Source organism: Sinocyclocheilus anshuiensis, unplaced genomic scaffold (genome assembly GCF_001515605.1).
Source record: "Sinocyclocheilus anshuiensis isolate Anshui unplaced genomic scaffold, SAMN03320099.WGS_v1.1 scaffold1107, whole genome shotgun sequence".
In the NCBI taxonomy this organism is placed as follows: domain Eukaryota; kingdom Metazoa; phylum Chordata; class Actinopteri; order Cypriniformes; family Cyprinidae; genus Sinocyclocheilus; species Sinocyclocheilus anshuiensis.
In genome coordinates this window covers 490-17953 of record NW_015544191.1, presented here as the reverse complement: position 1 = coordinate 17953, position 17464 = coordinate 490, and the positions used below count along the sequence as shown (strand labels likewise).

At 36.3% G+C, this 17464-nt stretch overlaps 2 protein-coding genes across 4 annotated transcripts in view; both read right to left on the bottom strand.

Moving 5' to 3' along the window:
- Positions 1-623, bottom strand: part of LOC107696504 (legumain-like) — an 8324-nt gene extending 7701 nt beyond the window's left edge. Inside the window, exon 1 of the mRNA XM_016496864.1 lies at positions 239-623. The gene's annotated coding sequence lies outside the window, so the exon portion shown is untranslated. The remainder of the gene's footprint in view (positions 1-238) is intronic.
- LOC107696503 (gastrula zinc finger protein XlCGF57.1-like) lies at positions 164-10233 on the bottom strand. 3 transcript variants are annotated; one of them, XM_016496862.1, is made up of 3 exons: positions 9916-10233; positions 1551-2242; positions 164-174 (listed from the first exon to the last, which is right to left on the bottom strand). In XM_016496862.1, the coding sequence occupies exons 1-2, from the start codon at positions 9992-9994 to the stop codon at positions 1563-1565; spliced, it is 759 nt and encodes a 252-aa protein (XP_016352348.1). In that variant the 5' UTR covers positions 9995-10233; the 3' UTR covers positions 164-174; positions 1551-1562. The 3 variants fall into 3 exon arrangements, with proteins under 3 accessions (XP_016352348.1, XP_016352349.1, XP_016352347.1); XM_016496863.1 differs by lacking the exon at positions 164-174 and having other exon boundaries at positions 1505-2242; positions 9916-10034; positions 10116-10233; XM_016496861.1 differs by lacking the exon at positions 164-174 and having other exon boundaries at positions 1505-2242.
- Positions 10234-17464: the final 7231 nt, after the last annotated feature.

Genomic DNA, 17464 nt, shown 5'->3' with positions numbered 1-17464 from the left:
AATGCATCTCTTTCTGACAGAGACAGATCTAGATTCAGTGGTAGCAGAGATCAATATATCAAAGAAAATACAGTAGTGATCAGATAGTGCTATGTCCTTAATAACAATTGTAATGATCTGCCTTATCGGTCGAGTTTACAATTGTTAAAATGGGGTCAGCTTAAACTGTGTCAGGTAAAATAAGTGTTTTAAAAAGATGAGAAAATGACAAATGTAGAATGAATAAAAGTGTATTTACAATATTCACAATAGAAATCCTAGGCTGAGTCTTTCAGTTCCATACCATTAAGTCCTTAAGAAATCCAGTGTTGTAAGTTTCAAAGTAAAAGTGTCCACCGGTGTATATACAAAAAGTCCACGGAAGTGATAATCCAAAAGCACAGGAAAGGTGAGTCCACAAAGATAACTCCACTAGCCAGTATATAGGTGATCACCAAATGGTCGTAAGCAATGACCTTGCTTGTTTGGCATGCTATCTCCTTATGCTGTCCATTTCCTATTTCCTGTCATGTGATCAGACCCAGACTCATTTAAAGACATACACACATTAAAATGGTTAAGAGTAATAAAATGGCTTAGACAACATGAAAACCTATTAAAACTCAACTATACATAAAATCATTATCATATATTGAGCATGTTAAAACATGTATCCTGTGTGACAGTGTCACTACTGAAGGATGACGGATGGAGAAGTAGATGTTGTCCTTTAGCACTCTTGCACCAAGTTTGTTTGGGTGGAGGCCATCCGGTTTAAACAATTGTCTATGACCCCAGAAAAGATCGAAGTTGTCAATGAAGTTCACTTCTTTTATACTGCAGGTTCTTTGTAGCCATGTATTCAGTCCAAGCAACTGTGAAAACATGTTAGTTCCTCTTGCTGGGAGTGGTCCACTGATGAACGACTGAACTAAGTCTTCGAAGTGTTTCAAAGAGTTCGCTGAAGTCCTTCTTAACCCTTTAGGCGCCAGGGTTTTTTGGAAAAAAATGCTGGATTTTGACATCAAGATTTCAAAAGCTTGTGGCTTGAAAGGGCTTAAAGATAGAGATCTACTGTAAATTAGAAAAATGTTGGGCATGACTGAAAGTTTATGTGGGGTGTAAATATACTCATCTAATTTGCATATTATGACGTCATCAGGGGCGGCCATCTTGAATTTCATAATATTCAAGAAATAGTGGTTATTGAATTGATGTTTGAACTTATTTGCATGTTTGTTTGTTTGTATTTTTGTCCTCATTCCAAATGATCAGAAAACAGGAAACCAACAATAAAACAGGAGAAAGTACTAAATTATTACTATATTACTATACTATATAGTAGTAAAACACATGTGAACAGTAGCCTACTTTTTGATCAGTTCATCAGTAATATTCAGGAAATAATATATATGGAGTGGATGTTTGTTTTTTTTGTCTTTCTATCCTCATTCCAAATGATCAGGAAAAGAGGAAATCAACAGTAAAACTATTAGTAACTATTGTAAATTATTACTATATTACTGTGCCATAGTAAAATGCATGTGCCTATTTTTTTATCAGTTGACCAGCTATCTGCCCAATCAGGTATCTAGGTGACACAGTTTATAGTTCTTGAGAGTATGGTACCTCTCATTGCATGGCACAGCGCACAGACCCACCCCACACTGACTGCACCTGTACTTTGTCTGCCGGCGGCCCTTAGAGCGTGCGCGATCAGAACAAACGACGCAATCTGGACGATCATCAGCAACGCGGAGCCAGTGGCGCTCAGTGAGCCTCTGTGGCATTTTCCCCCCCTCCACTGAAGGCCTTCCTGGTTTTTTGCTTTCCCTCTTGGAATAGCCCTCAAGCAAAGCATGAATTTTCATGTGATTCTTAAGGCTTTCTTTGCGTGTGAAAGTATTTCCACATTCAGAGCAGGTGAAAGCCCTTTTTCCATTAGGAACAATCGTCATGTGTTCGTCAAGTCTTCTTTTCTGTTTGAAAGTGTTTCCACACTCAGAGCAGGTGAAAGTCTTTATTCTATTATGAATACTCATGTGATTATTAAGGTATTTTTTACGAGTGAATGCGTTTCCACACTGAGAGCAGCTGAAATGCCTTTTGACTTCTTTTCTTTGAATGTTTCGTTGCGAGCAACTTTTTTCAATTTTGGAGCAACTCACTGATGTTTCTCCAGTGATGACATCATGAGCTTTCTGACACTGATATTTCTCCTCCACTTCATTCACATCTTGTTCTTCTTTCACGTTCATCAGGCCTAAAATGAAAATATTAAAATGCTGAAAATCAATTGGGACATTTGGAGAACAAAAGGATTTCAACACGTCAGCAAGCTGAAATTTTTTCCTTTGCATTTTTTTTTTTGTAGTTTTCATACAGATGACAACATTGTCAAAACAATCCCTGTTCACAAGAATTCATGAAAGCTAAAAACGCCATAGCCGCGGGAACGTTTTTATCTGGGGGTGGGGGGACTTGATGTTGCAGGGCGGGGCCACGGTGGGGGATTTTTTAATGAAGACAGAATTATATGAGAACAAATATATATGTGTGCTTTGTGATTTTAGTTCAATAATTATCTCTTTATTATTTCTATTATTTAATGGGATTTTACTAAATATTAACATTGCTGACTTATGGTCAGAGAGCACGCTCGCTGACTGAATTCTGCACTTTGGCGAATTCTCTCATCAGAAACAACAAAGCGCAGATGTACATGCGATGTAAATAAGAGATTTATTCATCATATACTGCAGACAACATCACTGATTAAAACTGGAGCTTTTTTTAAGAGTGCTTACACTCACGCTAAACTGAATTATTAAATTAATTGATCATGTAAATGTTCTTTGCTCGCTGTTTGTTTGTTGTTTGAATAATCGTGGACATGCGGCGTTATAATTAGAAACTTAAAATGTATTTTTATTAAACGTGATCAGGTTAAATACTACGTTAGCCCTGAACCGCATGGTGAAAAAAAAAAAAAAAAGAAAACTTATGGTAGGGGAAAAAAAGAGGAAAACTTATCTCGTTATTTCAACATAACTCGTTATTTCAAGATATTAAGTCGTTAATTCGACATAACTCGTTATTTCGACATATTAAGTGATTATTTCGACATAAGTCTCATTGAGCGCTATCATACACCCGGCGCAAGGCAAGTGTTTTTGCTAGTTTCAGCCCGACACAGTTCTCATTTTTCCGTCCTGCGCCGCATTGTTTAAATAGCAAATGCATTTGAGCCCATCTGAGCGCTCAGGGGCGTGCTGGTCTAAAAAAGAGGTGTGTTCAGGCGTATTGTTGGCGTGTTGCTATTTTGAGGAACTGAAAATAGACTGCGCCATTGACCAACTCAAACCTGGTCTAAAGTCAATGGCGCAATATTTTTTTTGCTATTTAAAGAGTGCATTAGTAGAAAATGCACCTCTGGGCGGGTCCACAATGCACGTTCACTTTGCTTATTACACACAGGGACGCGCAGCAGCACACAAACATTTTTAAATATGAAACAATAAAAGATTAAAATGTAAAAGATTATTATTGTGTAGGCTACATGAATATAAAAATGCCTACATGTCATAATAGATAGCCATTGCATGTATCAGAATTAGGCTACCTATTTGCTCACGCACGAACAGCACCGTTTCATCTCTGGAGACGCGTTCTGTCTTTGCGCTTGCAAATTCCGCCGTGTAAATAGCAAATCCGCCATGGCACGAGCGCAACTGCCTCTGTAAAACACCCATTACTCATTAAGAGAATAGGGACAACCCGTTTAGACCATGCGCCCGGGCACGCCGACCGTTTTCCCGTCGTTAAACTAGCAAAAGTGGATTCGGACACGACCTGAGTGCACCTGCGCCGTGCGCTTTAGACCATGCGCTTAGACTGTTAAAAAAGGGCCCATTATGTTAAGGTTTGTATTAATTTCAATATAAGCCACTAGAGGGCAGAATAAGACAGTGAATCCATTAAAGAACACATTGTAGTTATGTTGAGCTACTGTTAAGCACTTTTACAAGTTGGTGCTCCAAAACCCCAGAAGTTTATCATGGGAATTTGCATTCATTCCAGGCTAACATTTATTGAGGTGAAATTTATGTAGCCCATAAATGCAACATATTACCGTAAAAGGTTGTCATAAATGCACTATAGGCGATAGTTTTCATAACACTGGATATTCTACTAATTCAAATTTTTCTAATACATGGCCTAATAGGCAATTAACTTATTTAGCAATTACATGGCTATATAGTTTTGTGCTAATTGCTAGTATTGCTCTTTCAGCCAACTTAGTTTATCTATTAGACTTGGTATATTTGTTGGCAGCGTCAGGTTGCAGCGCCACTTCTGGTGGCATCTCCAGTCAAGCCAGCCGCATTTAAGAAGAACACGGTCAAACCAGCCGCGATTGAAACGAGTGTGCGCACGTATTACTATGACTACGGTCTATTCAGGACCAACACGGAGAGAACGCGCTTTCAGAGCGCTTTTCATTTAGACGCCCAGAATTTACAGAACATATAACAAGATGACATTTCTCTCTCTATTTTTTGTTTGTTTGTACTTCTGCATTAACATCCCTGTTATTTATTGGTGTCTTTGACGGTTGTGTGTTACTATAATTTTCTTTAAAGATCACCTTTCAAATCATTGTTTTATGTAGATGAGTTACAGCAGGATTCATAGAAAACAGACAAAATAACGTATTTCATCCTTCTACATACATGAATTGCTTTTAATTTGTTTTACTGTACAAGATTGACAGCATTTTTATATAGTGAGGTTTAACATCTGCGCTGAAAGTGAACTCCAATAACAAAATAAGTTCACTTTAAAAAAGAAATTACTTTGTTAAATAATATGCCTTTATTTCACTCCAGAGGCCTATAAAGAACTAATTTCTAGTAAGTATAAAATGCAATGGTCAGTTTTTATAAGGGACGTCCCATACAACATGCATTTTTAGAAATGTCATTATAACTGCCCCAAAACTTTTTGAGTACCATCAGGGCATGGTGTCAAAGATGCATACCGAGTTTCGTAACGATATGTCAATGAGTTCGTAAATTATAGCATTTTATGACAAAATTCAAAATGTCCGACGCCCAAAATGGCTTACATGATGCCCAAAATTGGGTGTGGTTTGACTCGGCATGCTCCACCGAATCTAAAGAGACAAGTTTTGCCAAACCATTCAAAAGTTATAAGCAATAATTAGCCATTTTTCATATCTCCTGACCACTAGGTGGCACTGAGCCGAAACACTGCAGGTAACCTCAGGTCATGCTTGTTATAACACACACCAAGTTTGGTCTCAATACGCCAAACCGTTGCGGAGATATAGCCTCACATCCATTTTTGCGTGCTTTTCGTAGAATTCGTTTGCGTGTTATTTGAGGTAATAACCAATAACGGTTGGACGAATCAACTTTAATTCCATAAATTTTTGCCAGCATGGTCTGAAGATGATGTTTATCAAACTATTAAAAATAGCGAAAAAACTAAACCTTACGATTTTTGAATTTTGGAGTTCATTTGACTCGGCATGAGCCAAGTAATCAGAGGAAAAAAGAATTTGTGCCGTCTGTGCCTTACGGTTCAAAAGTTATTAGTATAAACATAAGTGAAACTTTGGACAAGTGGTGGTGCTAGAGAGTTTGAGTTAGAGGCTCCAAATTTGCTATGGTGACTGTTCAGACGGTGCTCTATCAGTGTGCCAAATTTCATAACTTTCCTGCAAGCGGTTCTATGGGCTGCCTAGACTCAGGAGCGGAAGAAGAAGAATTCTAACAGATACAATGAGTGTCTACGCACCTTCGGTGCTTGGCCCCTAACAATAGCAGTGGAAAAAAGACTGCAAGAAAACGACAAGCAAAAATATTACTGAACAAAAGAAAACTTTTTTAAAGCAAGCAAATTAAACTGCACACATCAGGTGTCGAATAAAAGAAAAGGAATGCATAGAAATGTCTTTGTAATGAATTCTTGCATAAATTCTTGCAATCAGCTGTTGTTGTCAGTTTTGCAACATTTTTCTTATTATTATTTATTATTTTATACATAAAGCAGCTGTTTTAGAGATGAAGAGGAAATTCGGAACATCAAATTCAATATTCTAAAATTCAATAAGCAGAAATTCAGATCGTAGAGAAACTAGGTCAGAGTTAATCCACAGGGAAGAGTAGATGATCTCCGAAACGTCAAACAAAGCATTTTGGCCAATTAGTAGTTTTCTGGTGTGAGCGTGCGGTTTAAGATCTACCTGATCATGAATCATCCAGAGGTAGCCTAAGTGATTCTTAAACATTTATGGTTTATAAACATATGTTAGGTTAGCATTCTCAGCATGTGAAATATTTGTCTAAGCCAGTGGTTCTCAACCTTTTTTACTCCAAGGCCCCCCTCTTCTCCAAATCAATACATACTTTGCAAAAATGTCACTGCAGATATTCTTTACAACTTAAAAGTACTTAAAAGTATGTAAACCTTAATTATACAGCAACTTTAACAAATAAGCACAAGTCAACCTGCCATACCAAAAAGTACCACAGGGAGACGCCAAAGGACTGCATACACCGATCCATGCAGAATAACTAAACACACCAAAGTGAAAAATTAAACCATTCTGAATGTGTGGAGACTCAGCGATCGTAAGGCGTGAATAGTTCCTCTGTCAGAATAAGCGAATTTGAAGCGTTTGATGCTGATCCTCAGAAACTTCTCCAAAACACGCTTCTTCAGCTAGCATTGGTTCTAAAACACTTGCTGTACATTAATTTTGACAGCTACATGAATATACAGAACTGTGTTCAAGCAGAAAAAAAGCTCTACACTGGATGTGACAAAGCGACCGTTGCAAATCATTTTAACTTTGTGTCAGTACGTCATAAACAGAACAAGGCATCAGTTTAATGTCGGGTTTTGTCGCGCCGCAATGCATCCAGTGTAGACAGCGTCACTGATTACAACCCTCTACATTACGAGTAAATACAAGTTCACGGAAAGGAAAGGATGACAACGCGCATTCTGTTTGTTTGCTTTATTTAGCAAAAGCACAAACCTTGTTTTTATTGTGAGTGTACAAAAATAAAAGTAAACACTTTTGCGGATTATATTTTAGGCCTACTCAGCTTTATCAAATGATCATAATCATATCTATTCATTTTACGATCCTGCTACTAGCATTTTATTCAGACTAAATCCCCTTTAATTCGGGTGAGAAAGCGGGGTTTTTTTTTGAGTGGCTTTTGCACACCCTGTCATGCCGGTGACTGCGTGCTGCTGCAATAGACGCATTTTGCTGCATTAAAGTTAACGATTAATTGATCGTCCAAAAAAGTTTGAGAACCACTGGTTAAATGCCACATAATATTCAGTTTTGTTAAATGACACTTGTCAATATTTCAAATTTACACAATACAAATTCAATTAGTTTTGTCATATTATAAGCGCCATAGAGGGCGCTCTCGCTCGCAAACTCCTATAGCGGTTGCTGAATAAACAGAAGATTTAACTGCTTTCATTGATTCAACGTGACTAATAAACACACGACTGTGACAATATATGGTTTATCTGAGTTCTTATTATTATCATTTTCATTATAATAAAGTATATAATAATGCAATGCTAATCGACATAGCCTTTATCACTGCTTAGAATGATATGAAATAGGTTGCATGTCAGAAGCCACATCATCTCACAGAAGGATTTATTTCAAACACTCGACTGACGTTATGAAGTGAGTTTGGAGTAAAAATATGTTATTAAATGTGGTATTTTCACAAACTTTCAGATGGAGCAGCATTTACTTCACAGAGCCATAGTTCACTGACAACCTACGCAAACAGCTGTCATTATCATAGAATGATTTCATAATATCTACGTATATTATCGATGATATCGTCTGCGATTATGATCATGGTTTTGCGTAGCTTCTCAGAGAACTACGGCTCGGTGTAGTAAATGCTGCTCCATCTGAAAGCACGCATGTAATGGCGATTACCACTGATTACACAACCGGCTTTACTGACAAGATGCGCATGAATATCGCATGTAGGGTTGTAACGGTATGAGATTTTCACGGTATGAAACTAGTATTTGTAAATATTAAGCCGCAAAACTACTATTTAAATATGAATTCTGCGTGTCTCTGTGTTAATGAATGGCGCAGACGTGCGGTTTTGTTTACCACTCGTCCTGAAGCGCACGTGACGCTTGCGGTGATATGTCTGCCATCTCACTAAATGAGGACATCAATACATGAACAACACCTTTAAAACTGCTCTGAGAGTCACTTCATCAGCATTTGACCGTTTCATTTGAGTAAAACTGTCCTCATATCATACACACACAGAAATGTAAAGCTATTCACGGCAACCCGTCAAAATAAAAGTTCGGTTTCACTTGAAGGCATTGCAGCAGAATTACTATTGTTCAGTACGTAACACTACTACTACTAAAATTATTAAGACCTTATTTTTAAGGAATAATCAAAATATTTCTTCAGTGTTTTAATTGTAATATTATATGACCTTTATTTTCCAAAAAATTTAATTTGTTTAATTTTCATTACTTAAAAGATAGATTAAATGAATGTTTTATGCCTTAAAAAATGTAAATACACAACACAGCATTTTTGAGCAAAAAATCATAAGGCTATTGTAAGAATAAATGAAACTTGTTTTTATGCTTTCAAATAATTAGACATGCTAAAACAGAATTTGGTAACAATAAAACATAAGGTTGGAAAAAATAAAACATTTCATAGGGCCCTAAACATGTAATATTTGTTAAACTCTTAATAAATTGATGTTTTATGATTTGAATAATTAGACATGCTTTTTGATTAATAAAATTTAATTTAACCATTAAAAAGGTTAAAAAAAACGGACCCCCCCTCAAAGCCGCACACCTAGGAGAAACACTGAACACTGAACCCAAATTGCCGTTGTTTTGTGTTACAAATGTTACAACCATTCTTCAAAACGTCTTCCTTTGAGTTCAGCAGAAGAAAGAAATTCATACAGGTTTGGAACAACTTGAGGGTGAGTAAATGATGACAGAATTTACATTTTTGGGTGAACTATCCCTTTAAAGTTTTGAAAACAGGGTTCAAAGTGCATGTTATTGAAAAGGATGCTGACCGTAAACTACAAAAACATGAATTTGTGAAAGTGGCAACATCACGTGCATGTGTATTGTTCAGTCTATGGGCATGTAGGTATTGTTTCTTCACAGTAACGTTCAAAAAATACAAAAACCTCCTTTCTTCATCTGTTTATTTATTAATCTAATCTACATTATTTTACAGATTTTATAACTAGGGCCACTGAATCTGATGAGGTATCTGCAGGTATCAGAACATCACATTTAATACTGTTTAATACCATTTTCAAAACCTTTTCATCAAAAAATAAGCTGGAAAACAGAAGTAAACTACAGCAGGGTAAATGTAACGATTTATATGGGAGACCTTAGCAAATAACAACTATAATTTTTCCATTACCATGTGGTCCAACAGTGAAGGAATAAAAGCAGACAAGAGATAAAACATGTCATATTTACCTTTTTTGTGCCAGTGTAATATAACACAATGTCATTAAGGTACACTAATTAGGAGGAAAGCAGCAGAAAAACAGGTAAAACATTGCCCTGATGTTAAAAGTGAATCTGATGTGTCTCACGCGCTCTGGGTTCTAAAACAGCAACGAGCGAAAATAAAACATACATCTCATTGTCAGTTCCATCGCATATTTAAGACGTTCGAACGGTGGATTTAAGACACTTTAATGATAATTAAGCCCTTATTTTCACATTAAGGAATGTAAAACTTTTTAGGGATCCGCAGGCACCCGGTTAAATCTTTGTTAGCTTCATGTTAATGTATCACAAGCAGTCATTAAAGATGAATGAAGAATAAATACCAACCTCTATGTTCTTCGTGTTTTATTCCCCAGGGTTCTGGTTTAATCGTGTTCTCCTCACTCTCTTCTTTAACAAACATCATCTTCACAGATATTCCTGCTTGCTTCCAAACTTAGTCACGACTTTGAAGATGAGAATGCAGGTATTTATTGACCTGATTCAAAAACTATTATTTTACTATTTACAGAAACAACATAACAAACCGTTTGTATTAAGCCAGCATCACGACACAACAACACGAATCTTTTTCCTCTGAGGTTTAATGGTGTTTGTCAAACAGACTTATGAGTGTTAGCGCCCCACGCTGGACTGGAGTGAGAGGGAAGCAATACAGTGCGTCTATGAGTTGCGCTGTTTGTTTCCTTTAAAAAAGCCGATCTGCGCAAATAAACGAGAAGGACTTCAAATTATAATTTAATAATTTATTAGTCAAATATTTCATTGAAAATCACACAACCGTTGCAGCATGTAAATATGGAAATTAAGATAACAAGGAAACACGTGATAATGATAAGATGTATAGCCTAATGGAAAAAACACAACTAAATCCAAAATATTAAACAGGTTTAGCATGAAAAATAACAGCGTTGGGTTATGTGCCCATCTAAATACCTGGAACAAGAGTTGAATGACAGGTAATATGATATCCACAAAAGAAGATATTTTGAAGATGTTTCTGAAAAGCTGCTTTTGAGGATTGATATTGCATTTTGCAGTGACCCTTTGTGTGTCTAACATCAGATTCTGAATAGAATATCATCATTATCATCAATATTATCATTAACATAAACAACATTTAAAAACTTAATACAATTCAAAGAAGTCCAAATAGCAGCATAACAAAAAATACATCGATAAACAAAATAAACATAACAGGAAAAGTAAAAAAGAAAAACAAATAAATACAGAAAAAAAAACTACAATGCAAGGGGCTTAAACATCAAAAAATACCTTCAAAAGATTAGATAGTTTAAGGGCTTTTTTATGACGCATGAGCTTCAAAGATTTGAAGAAGACCATTAAATCTTTCTGGAACAGTAATAAAGTGGGGAGTTATTAAAGAATCTGCATTTATGAATGAAGTAATTGGCCAAAATCACAATATTATTAGCCAAAAATTCAACATCACAATTCCGACAAAAGGATAAATATTTTACAGTTTTAAAATCAAAGTCAGGTATTACATACTTCAAACTTAACCAAGCATAGAGGTCATCCCATAATTTATTAGAGAATATGCATAAATAAAACAAATCTGCTTCACAAAAGGTGCATCCATTACAATCCAAATCAAACCTGTGTCTGAGGAACTCATTACTGGGATAAACATCGTTAATAATTACTAAATAACTTCTTTTACCTTTGGTAGAAGTGGAAAAGAGAGAAATCTTGTTCTAACTCGAATCACTGTATCTTCAGGAAAGTCATAGACAAGGTCTCTTCTTTACTTTAGAAGGGAAAGTCTGTGTATTTACTGATGTTCTTAAAAGCTTATTTTTACAGCTCTGCTCTGCAAAATTAATACCAGAGATGATTAGATTAGCTAATCTTGGTATCACCGGTGAATAACACAAAGCACCTTTAATCAGCTGAACCAAACCAGCAGGAACAGCTTTCAACAAAGACACATATCATTCCGGAGTACAAATAATATTGTGTTTTTCACAAAAATCATCATAACCAAGAAAATTTCCATCCCCATCCATAAAGTGTACCATGGACCAGACACCTTTGTCCATCCAGTCCTGAAAAACACAGATTTCCTCTTAATAAGGATACACTTATTATTCCACAAAGAACAACTATGTGGCGGAAAGCTGTGTTTGAATATTAATTTCCAATATAATAATTGACTATGAAAAGATGATAATTTACACTTTAATTTTGACGGCTGAAAATCACACCTTAAAAGGAAATCAATGCTTCAGAGAGAATCAAACATTTGAGAAGAAAAGCTCAACCAAACTGAATGTTTATTTCTAAGGAAGCCTTGCTCAACTTAAGAGTACCATTCATAACATCTAAATACTGATCGGCTTCACTGCATCTCATTTTCTTATATAATCCTGCTTGCTTTTCCAAATAGATTTGTACTGAATTTGATTAATGTCTTTTATCCAGCTATCAGATATACTCAAAGAAAATGCTGGGTAAATCAACCTGGAAAGTGCTTCTGACTTCTGTATGAGAATTATTATCAAATATAGAAATATCCCTTTGAACCCACATATTTAAAATATTTTGACCTTTTTTTCATATTATCAATCAAATTACTTTTTTCTCTTCAATAACTGACTCCCTAAAAATATCCAAAAGCCTGACATCTTTACTATTTTTCACATAAATTGCTAACAGTTCAGCTATTAAAATAAATAAATACGGACTTGTCGGATCCCCTTGTCTAATACCTCTATTAATGTTAAACCTCTTAGAAACTGAACTATTTATGTCTTTGTACAACATCTCTATTAATTTAACAAATTTATGACCAAAACCAAAAAACTTCAATGCGTGTAAAATGACTTTATGTTCTACAGTATCGAATGCCTTATAGAAATCAAGAAACAAAACAAACCCATCATCCTTAATTAAATATCCATAATCAATTAAATCTAAGACAAGTCTAATGTTGTTGTGTATTAACCTTCCTTTAATAAAACCAGATTGATATCTTTGTACAACATCTCTATTAATGTAACAAATTTATGACCAAAACTAAAAAACTTTAATGTGTGTACAATGAATTTATGTTCTACAGTATCGAATGCCTTATAGAAATCAAGAAACAAAACAAACCCATCATCCTTAATTAAATATCCATAATCAATTAAATCTAAGACGAGTCTAATGTTGTTGTGTATTAACCTTCCTTTAATAAAACCAGATTGAGTTTCACTTATAACTTGACTCAACCTAAATTTTAACCTATTAGCAACAGATGTAAGAATATTATAATCAACATTAAGCAGGGTAATCGGTCTCAGATTCTCAATCATTCTTTTATCTTTGTTTGACTTTGGAATGAGAAGAATTAAGCCCTGTCTCATAGTTGGAAGTAAAGAATTAGAATCAAAACACTCCTTTAAAGCTTTAAATAACAAATCTTTATTATCCTCACAGAAGAATTAGTAAAAATCAGTAATCAAACCGTCCTGACCAGGAGATCTACCCAAATGCATTTTTTTAATAGTTATTCAAATTAATTCTTTAAATTCAATATCAATCTGTGGAATAAAATGTTTTACCTTTTCAAAAAATTCCTTAGCATTATTTTCAGAGTATGACGAAGAGTAAATATTACTATAAAGTGAGTATATTTCCTCAGATATTAATTTTGGATCTGTGATTACCTCATCATTAATAATTAAACTACGAACTGCATTACTTTGCTGTCTCTTTTCTAACCGACAAAAATAAGCCGTATTCTTCTCTCCTTCTTCCATCCATTCTGCACGAGACCGTACAAAAGCTCCTTGTGCTTTCATTAGATGCATACTGTCTAATTTAGCGTGAAGAGAGAGTAACTTCTCAACATCTTGAATCATTTCTTGTGTATTACAACAGGCATTAATTTCTTGAATTAACCTCGACTACTTTTGTTTCAGATCTCTGCTTTTTTGTTTAGCAACCCGAATTGAAATTTCCCTAGTTTTAAATTTAAAATACTCCCATTTGATCCCAACCCGAATTGAAATTTCCCTAGTTTTAAATTTAAAATACTCCCATTTAATCCCGTTAGAACGTAAAGAGAAGTCATTTTTAATCTTACTAATCAAATTTCTTATTTGACTACAATAATATTTATCCTTTAAAAGTTCTGCATTAAACTTCCAATAGTCTTTCCTAACGGTATGTTTGGTGTCAAAGTTAATGAAATCAGGCAATGATCTGTCAATGGCGCCGCAGAAATGGAAACATTAGTTGCAAGCTCAGAATATTCCTCAGCGATGAGCCAAAAGTCTATCCGTGACTTAGAGGATCCATTAGGTTTGAGCCAAGAGAACTGACTAGCATTAGCATGCTTGAGCCTCCATATATCTACAAGGGAATTTACCTGGCAAAACTCCTGAATAATTATATTGAAATGGTGGCTTGTATAACTAGAAAGAGACCTGTCCAGCCACTCATCGGGTGCCAAATTAAAATCACCTCCAATTAGTACCAAATTTGTATAAAATTTCGATTTAAAATGCGTAACAGCATCTGTAATATTAGACAACCAAATCTTGTTTTGCCCACTACTGTTATACCCATGAATATTAACTAAAATAACAAAAAAACCTTCACAGTTAACCACAGCAGTAAGCCAATGTCCATGAGCATCAGATGAAAAGTCACAACCTTCCCTGGGCAATTGTTAAGCCATCTGCTGACCGACTGGAGCCATGACTGAACAACAGTGTGTCTCCACACTGCATTTTCCAAAAAGCTGCATCTTCTTCAGTTGAGTGAGTCTCTTGTAGAAAAACAAAATGTGACTTCTGCCCCTAACAAAACAAAAATATACCTTTGCGATTTACTTTGTCCTTTAGACCCCTTGCATTCAATGAACAAAAAGATAAACGAGATTTTAGTGAGAACATACTCTACTGGAACTCACAGTGAACAAACAGAAAATGTCACTGAACAGTCAATAATGAGATCTGAAGAATAAAAGAAATCAACAGAAATCAACATTTCCCTTTTTCCGAATATTCATCATCATGGAGCCTGGTACTTGTCATGTTTCTGAGGTAATTGTTTGTAAAATTTTCATGAAGCTCATCAACTGCTCCTTATTATAATAATATAATAATTATGTTCCCAATATTTCCTCTATGTTACTCACAGTATTCCCTGTACTGCATTCCCCATATTATTTGTCCAGTATTCCCTCTTTTAGCTTTCGCTTTGCTCAACCTTTTCCTTCAGTGAACTCCTGCTCTCCCTTTAACTGTAACACACTGGCTGATCTGAAGAGTGTGACGTCACGCGTAGACGCAGCTGTGATCACCAGCCTCCTCTGTTGCGCTGAAGCTGAAGCTGGTGTGGTCTGATGGTTTTAGGCGGCGTGGAGCTTGAAGACGAGAGCTCTGACGGAGATGGTGTACATCGATGAGGTGGAGGTGGATCAGGAAGGCATCGCTGATATGATGTTGGACGAGAGCTCCATCGCCCAGGTTGCACGTGAGTATATAATTGTCCCAGCAAAGTAATTTACACTTCAGCCCATCAAGTCACGATTATTTGTATATAGTGCAGCTCAGATGTTCCAGGTCTGTAGTGAACAGCTTCACAGGAACTGTGCTTTAATGTCTATAAGCCCCAGACATCTGTCAGAGATGTATGTTTCTCCATTTCTTCTGCACATGTTTGGTTTCGTCAGGTCCAGGAACGTCACTGAGGCTTCCAGGAACGAGTCAGGGAGCAGCGCCCACTCCTGCTGTCAGGTGCGGCCTCATCTGCTTTCTCAGACTGTTTAAACTACAACGCCTGAAGCCTGAAGCTGTAGATTACTAGCAGCACTGTTCTAGTAATTAGAGTGCGTGAGTGCTTTGGCTCTGCTTTTCTAAGTAGGGCTGCACGATTTTGGAAAAAACTCTCATTCCGATATTTTGTTTTTTTGCAATATATATTGCGCTATGAAAAAAAACCCCCAAAAAAACAGATGACTTGAATAGAAAAAATAATCAATGATTAGGGTGATTTTGTAGGTGAGTAAATCAGCATAGAAAATAAGCAAATTACCATCATAGATAAATATAATAGAACAAAGATACAAATGAAGCAGTGCTTTATATTTTTTTGGTAAGCCTAACAGTATTCAGGTACAGAAATGTAATAATCAAATGTAAAATAACACTGCATAGTCTTCACTGTATAAATTAAATAGATTAAATCTGTGTTAAAGCTACAAAAGTGATTTTTCTCTGTGTTTTGTTGTTTGATTAACATTCATGGCACAGAAAGCCTCAGGAACATTAAACTGCTCTGAATATACTGTTACACATCCGTTTTCTTTCTCAATTGTTTACCTTCACCCAAGCCATAAGCAAATGTGTTTACAAAGATACTTGCAGAGACATGCATTTTGACATAATTTCGCGTGTATGTGTCATGTGCGTCTGCGTGACTCTCACCGTGTCTACACCGGACAACAAAATACTACAGAACCCATTATAATCAGTGATGCTGTCTTGGATGCGGCGCGACACGACAAATCCCCGACAGTAAACTGCTGACTGTTTATGACGTACTGACACAAAGTTCAAACGATTTGCAGCGGTCCAGTGTAGACACAGTGTCTGTGTGTGAGCAAAGAAAATGATCAGTATAAATATAACGATCAGTATGCTAAACATCCCACATCCTGTGATGTGACTGTCGTGGATGCGCACATCATGATATTGCTGCTGAAACGATGTATCGTGCAGCCCTAGTTCTACGTGATGCGCTGAAATTTCAGTAACTGAAAACGTTCTGCCAAAACATCAATTCTCAGTTTCAGCTGAAATCGTTTCGGAGGGCCAAATCATTGACGTTTAATTAGTTTAATTAGTTTCTCTGATTGCGTGTTTTGACTGTATCAGTGTGTATTTCATGCTCATAATGTGGATAAACTACAACCGCTAAACATAGGTCAGACATGTGGACACTAGTGATTAGAGCTGGGCAATAAAACGATAACCATAATTATCACAATATAATTTTCCTCAATAAAACGATAAATGTTCGATATAACGTTCATGCGCTAGAAGCAGAACAAAATCTGTGGTGACTGGAGTCCTGGATTTATTTTTTTGAGGATGCAAAAGTTTGTAACAATAAATTTACGTTTGGAGCACAATATGTTTGATGTTTGGTGATTTCGTGTGTGTGGGGGAACACGCCCCCTTAGAAACAGTACATACATGGCTGCTGTAGAGAATTCCAGCCATTTAGTGTTCAGAGCTCGCCTGAGGAAGGATCACATAGTCCGAAACGTCGCGATAGGCTTGAACACACAACGTTAGGCCTCCATCATGAGTCTGGGTGATGTAGAGAGCCACATAAAAATTATTTCCTTCATCTACACCGATGATGTGATGTGCTCAGTATTTCTTTCTTCGAGGAAACGTGCACTACACCACACGTTTCATGTTTGGTTGAAATAATCCTTAAGCATGTAAATTTATAATTGGCTGTTTGCCCGATTCGGGGCTGTCGGGACCGTCGGCAAGAGTGAGAGCTCTGATTGGATGTTCAGTTCAGCGAACTAGTCAGTGCCCGAGAATTAAAGCGAAAGTGATGAAAACAAACATGTAAATGAAGGCAGTACAGACAGAAGGCTGTTTAAGTGTTACGTGATCTTTCCCGATCATTCTAATATGTGAATGTTTTCATAACAACATGAGCCGCTTAAAATTATTAAAGTTATCAACGTGTGGTAAGTGTAGCGAAATCCACTCTGTCCACATGTGATTGGTGGATGCACTCGTGGGCTGCCCTATCCGCAGCCAGTGGGAGGGTATATAGGCTGTTTGGCTCATAGACATAATAAATATTTATTTATTATATTGGTGAAGGCAACTCT

Bases quoted from the DNA above. Each gene is read 5' to 3' on its own strand.
- LOC107696503 (XM_016496862.1), bottom strand. From the start codon at position 9,994: ATGATGTTTGTTAAAGAAGAGAGTGAGGAGAACACGATTAAACCAGAA. The intron at 2,243-9,915 runs GTTGGTATTTAT...TTTTCATTTTAG, and splicing joins AAAACACGAAGAACATAGAG to GCCTGATGAACGTGAAAGAA.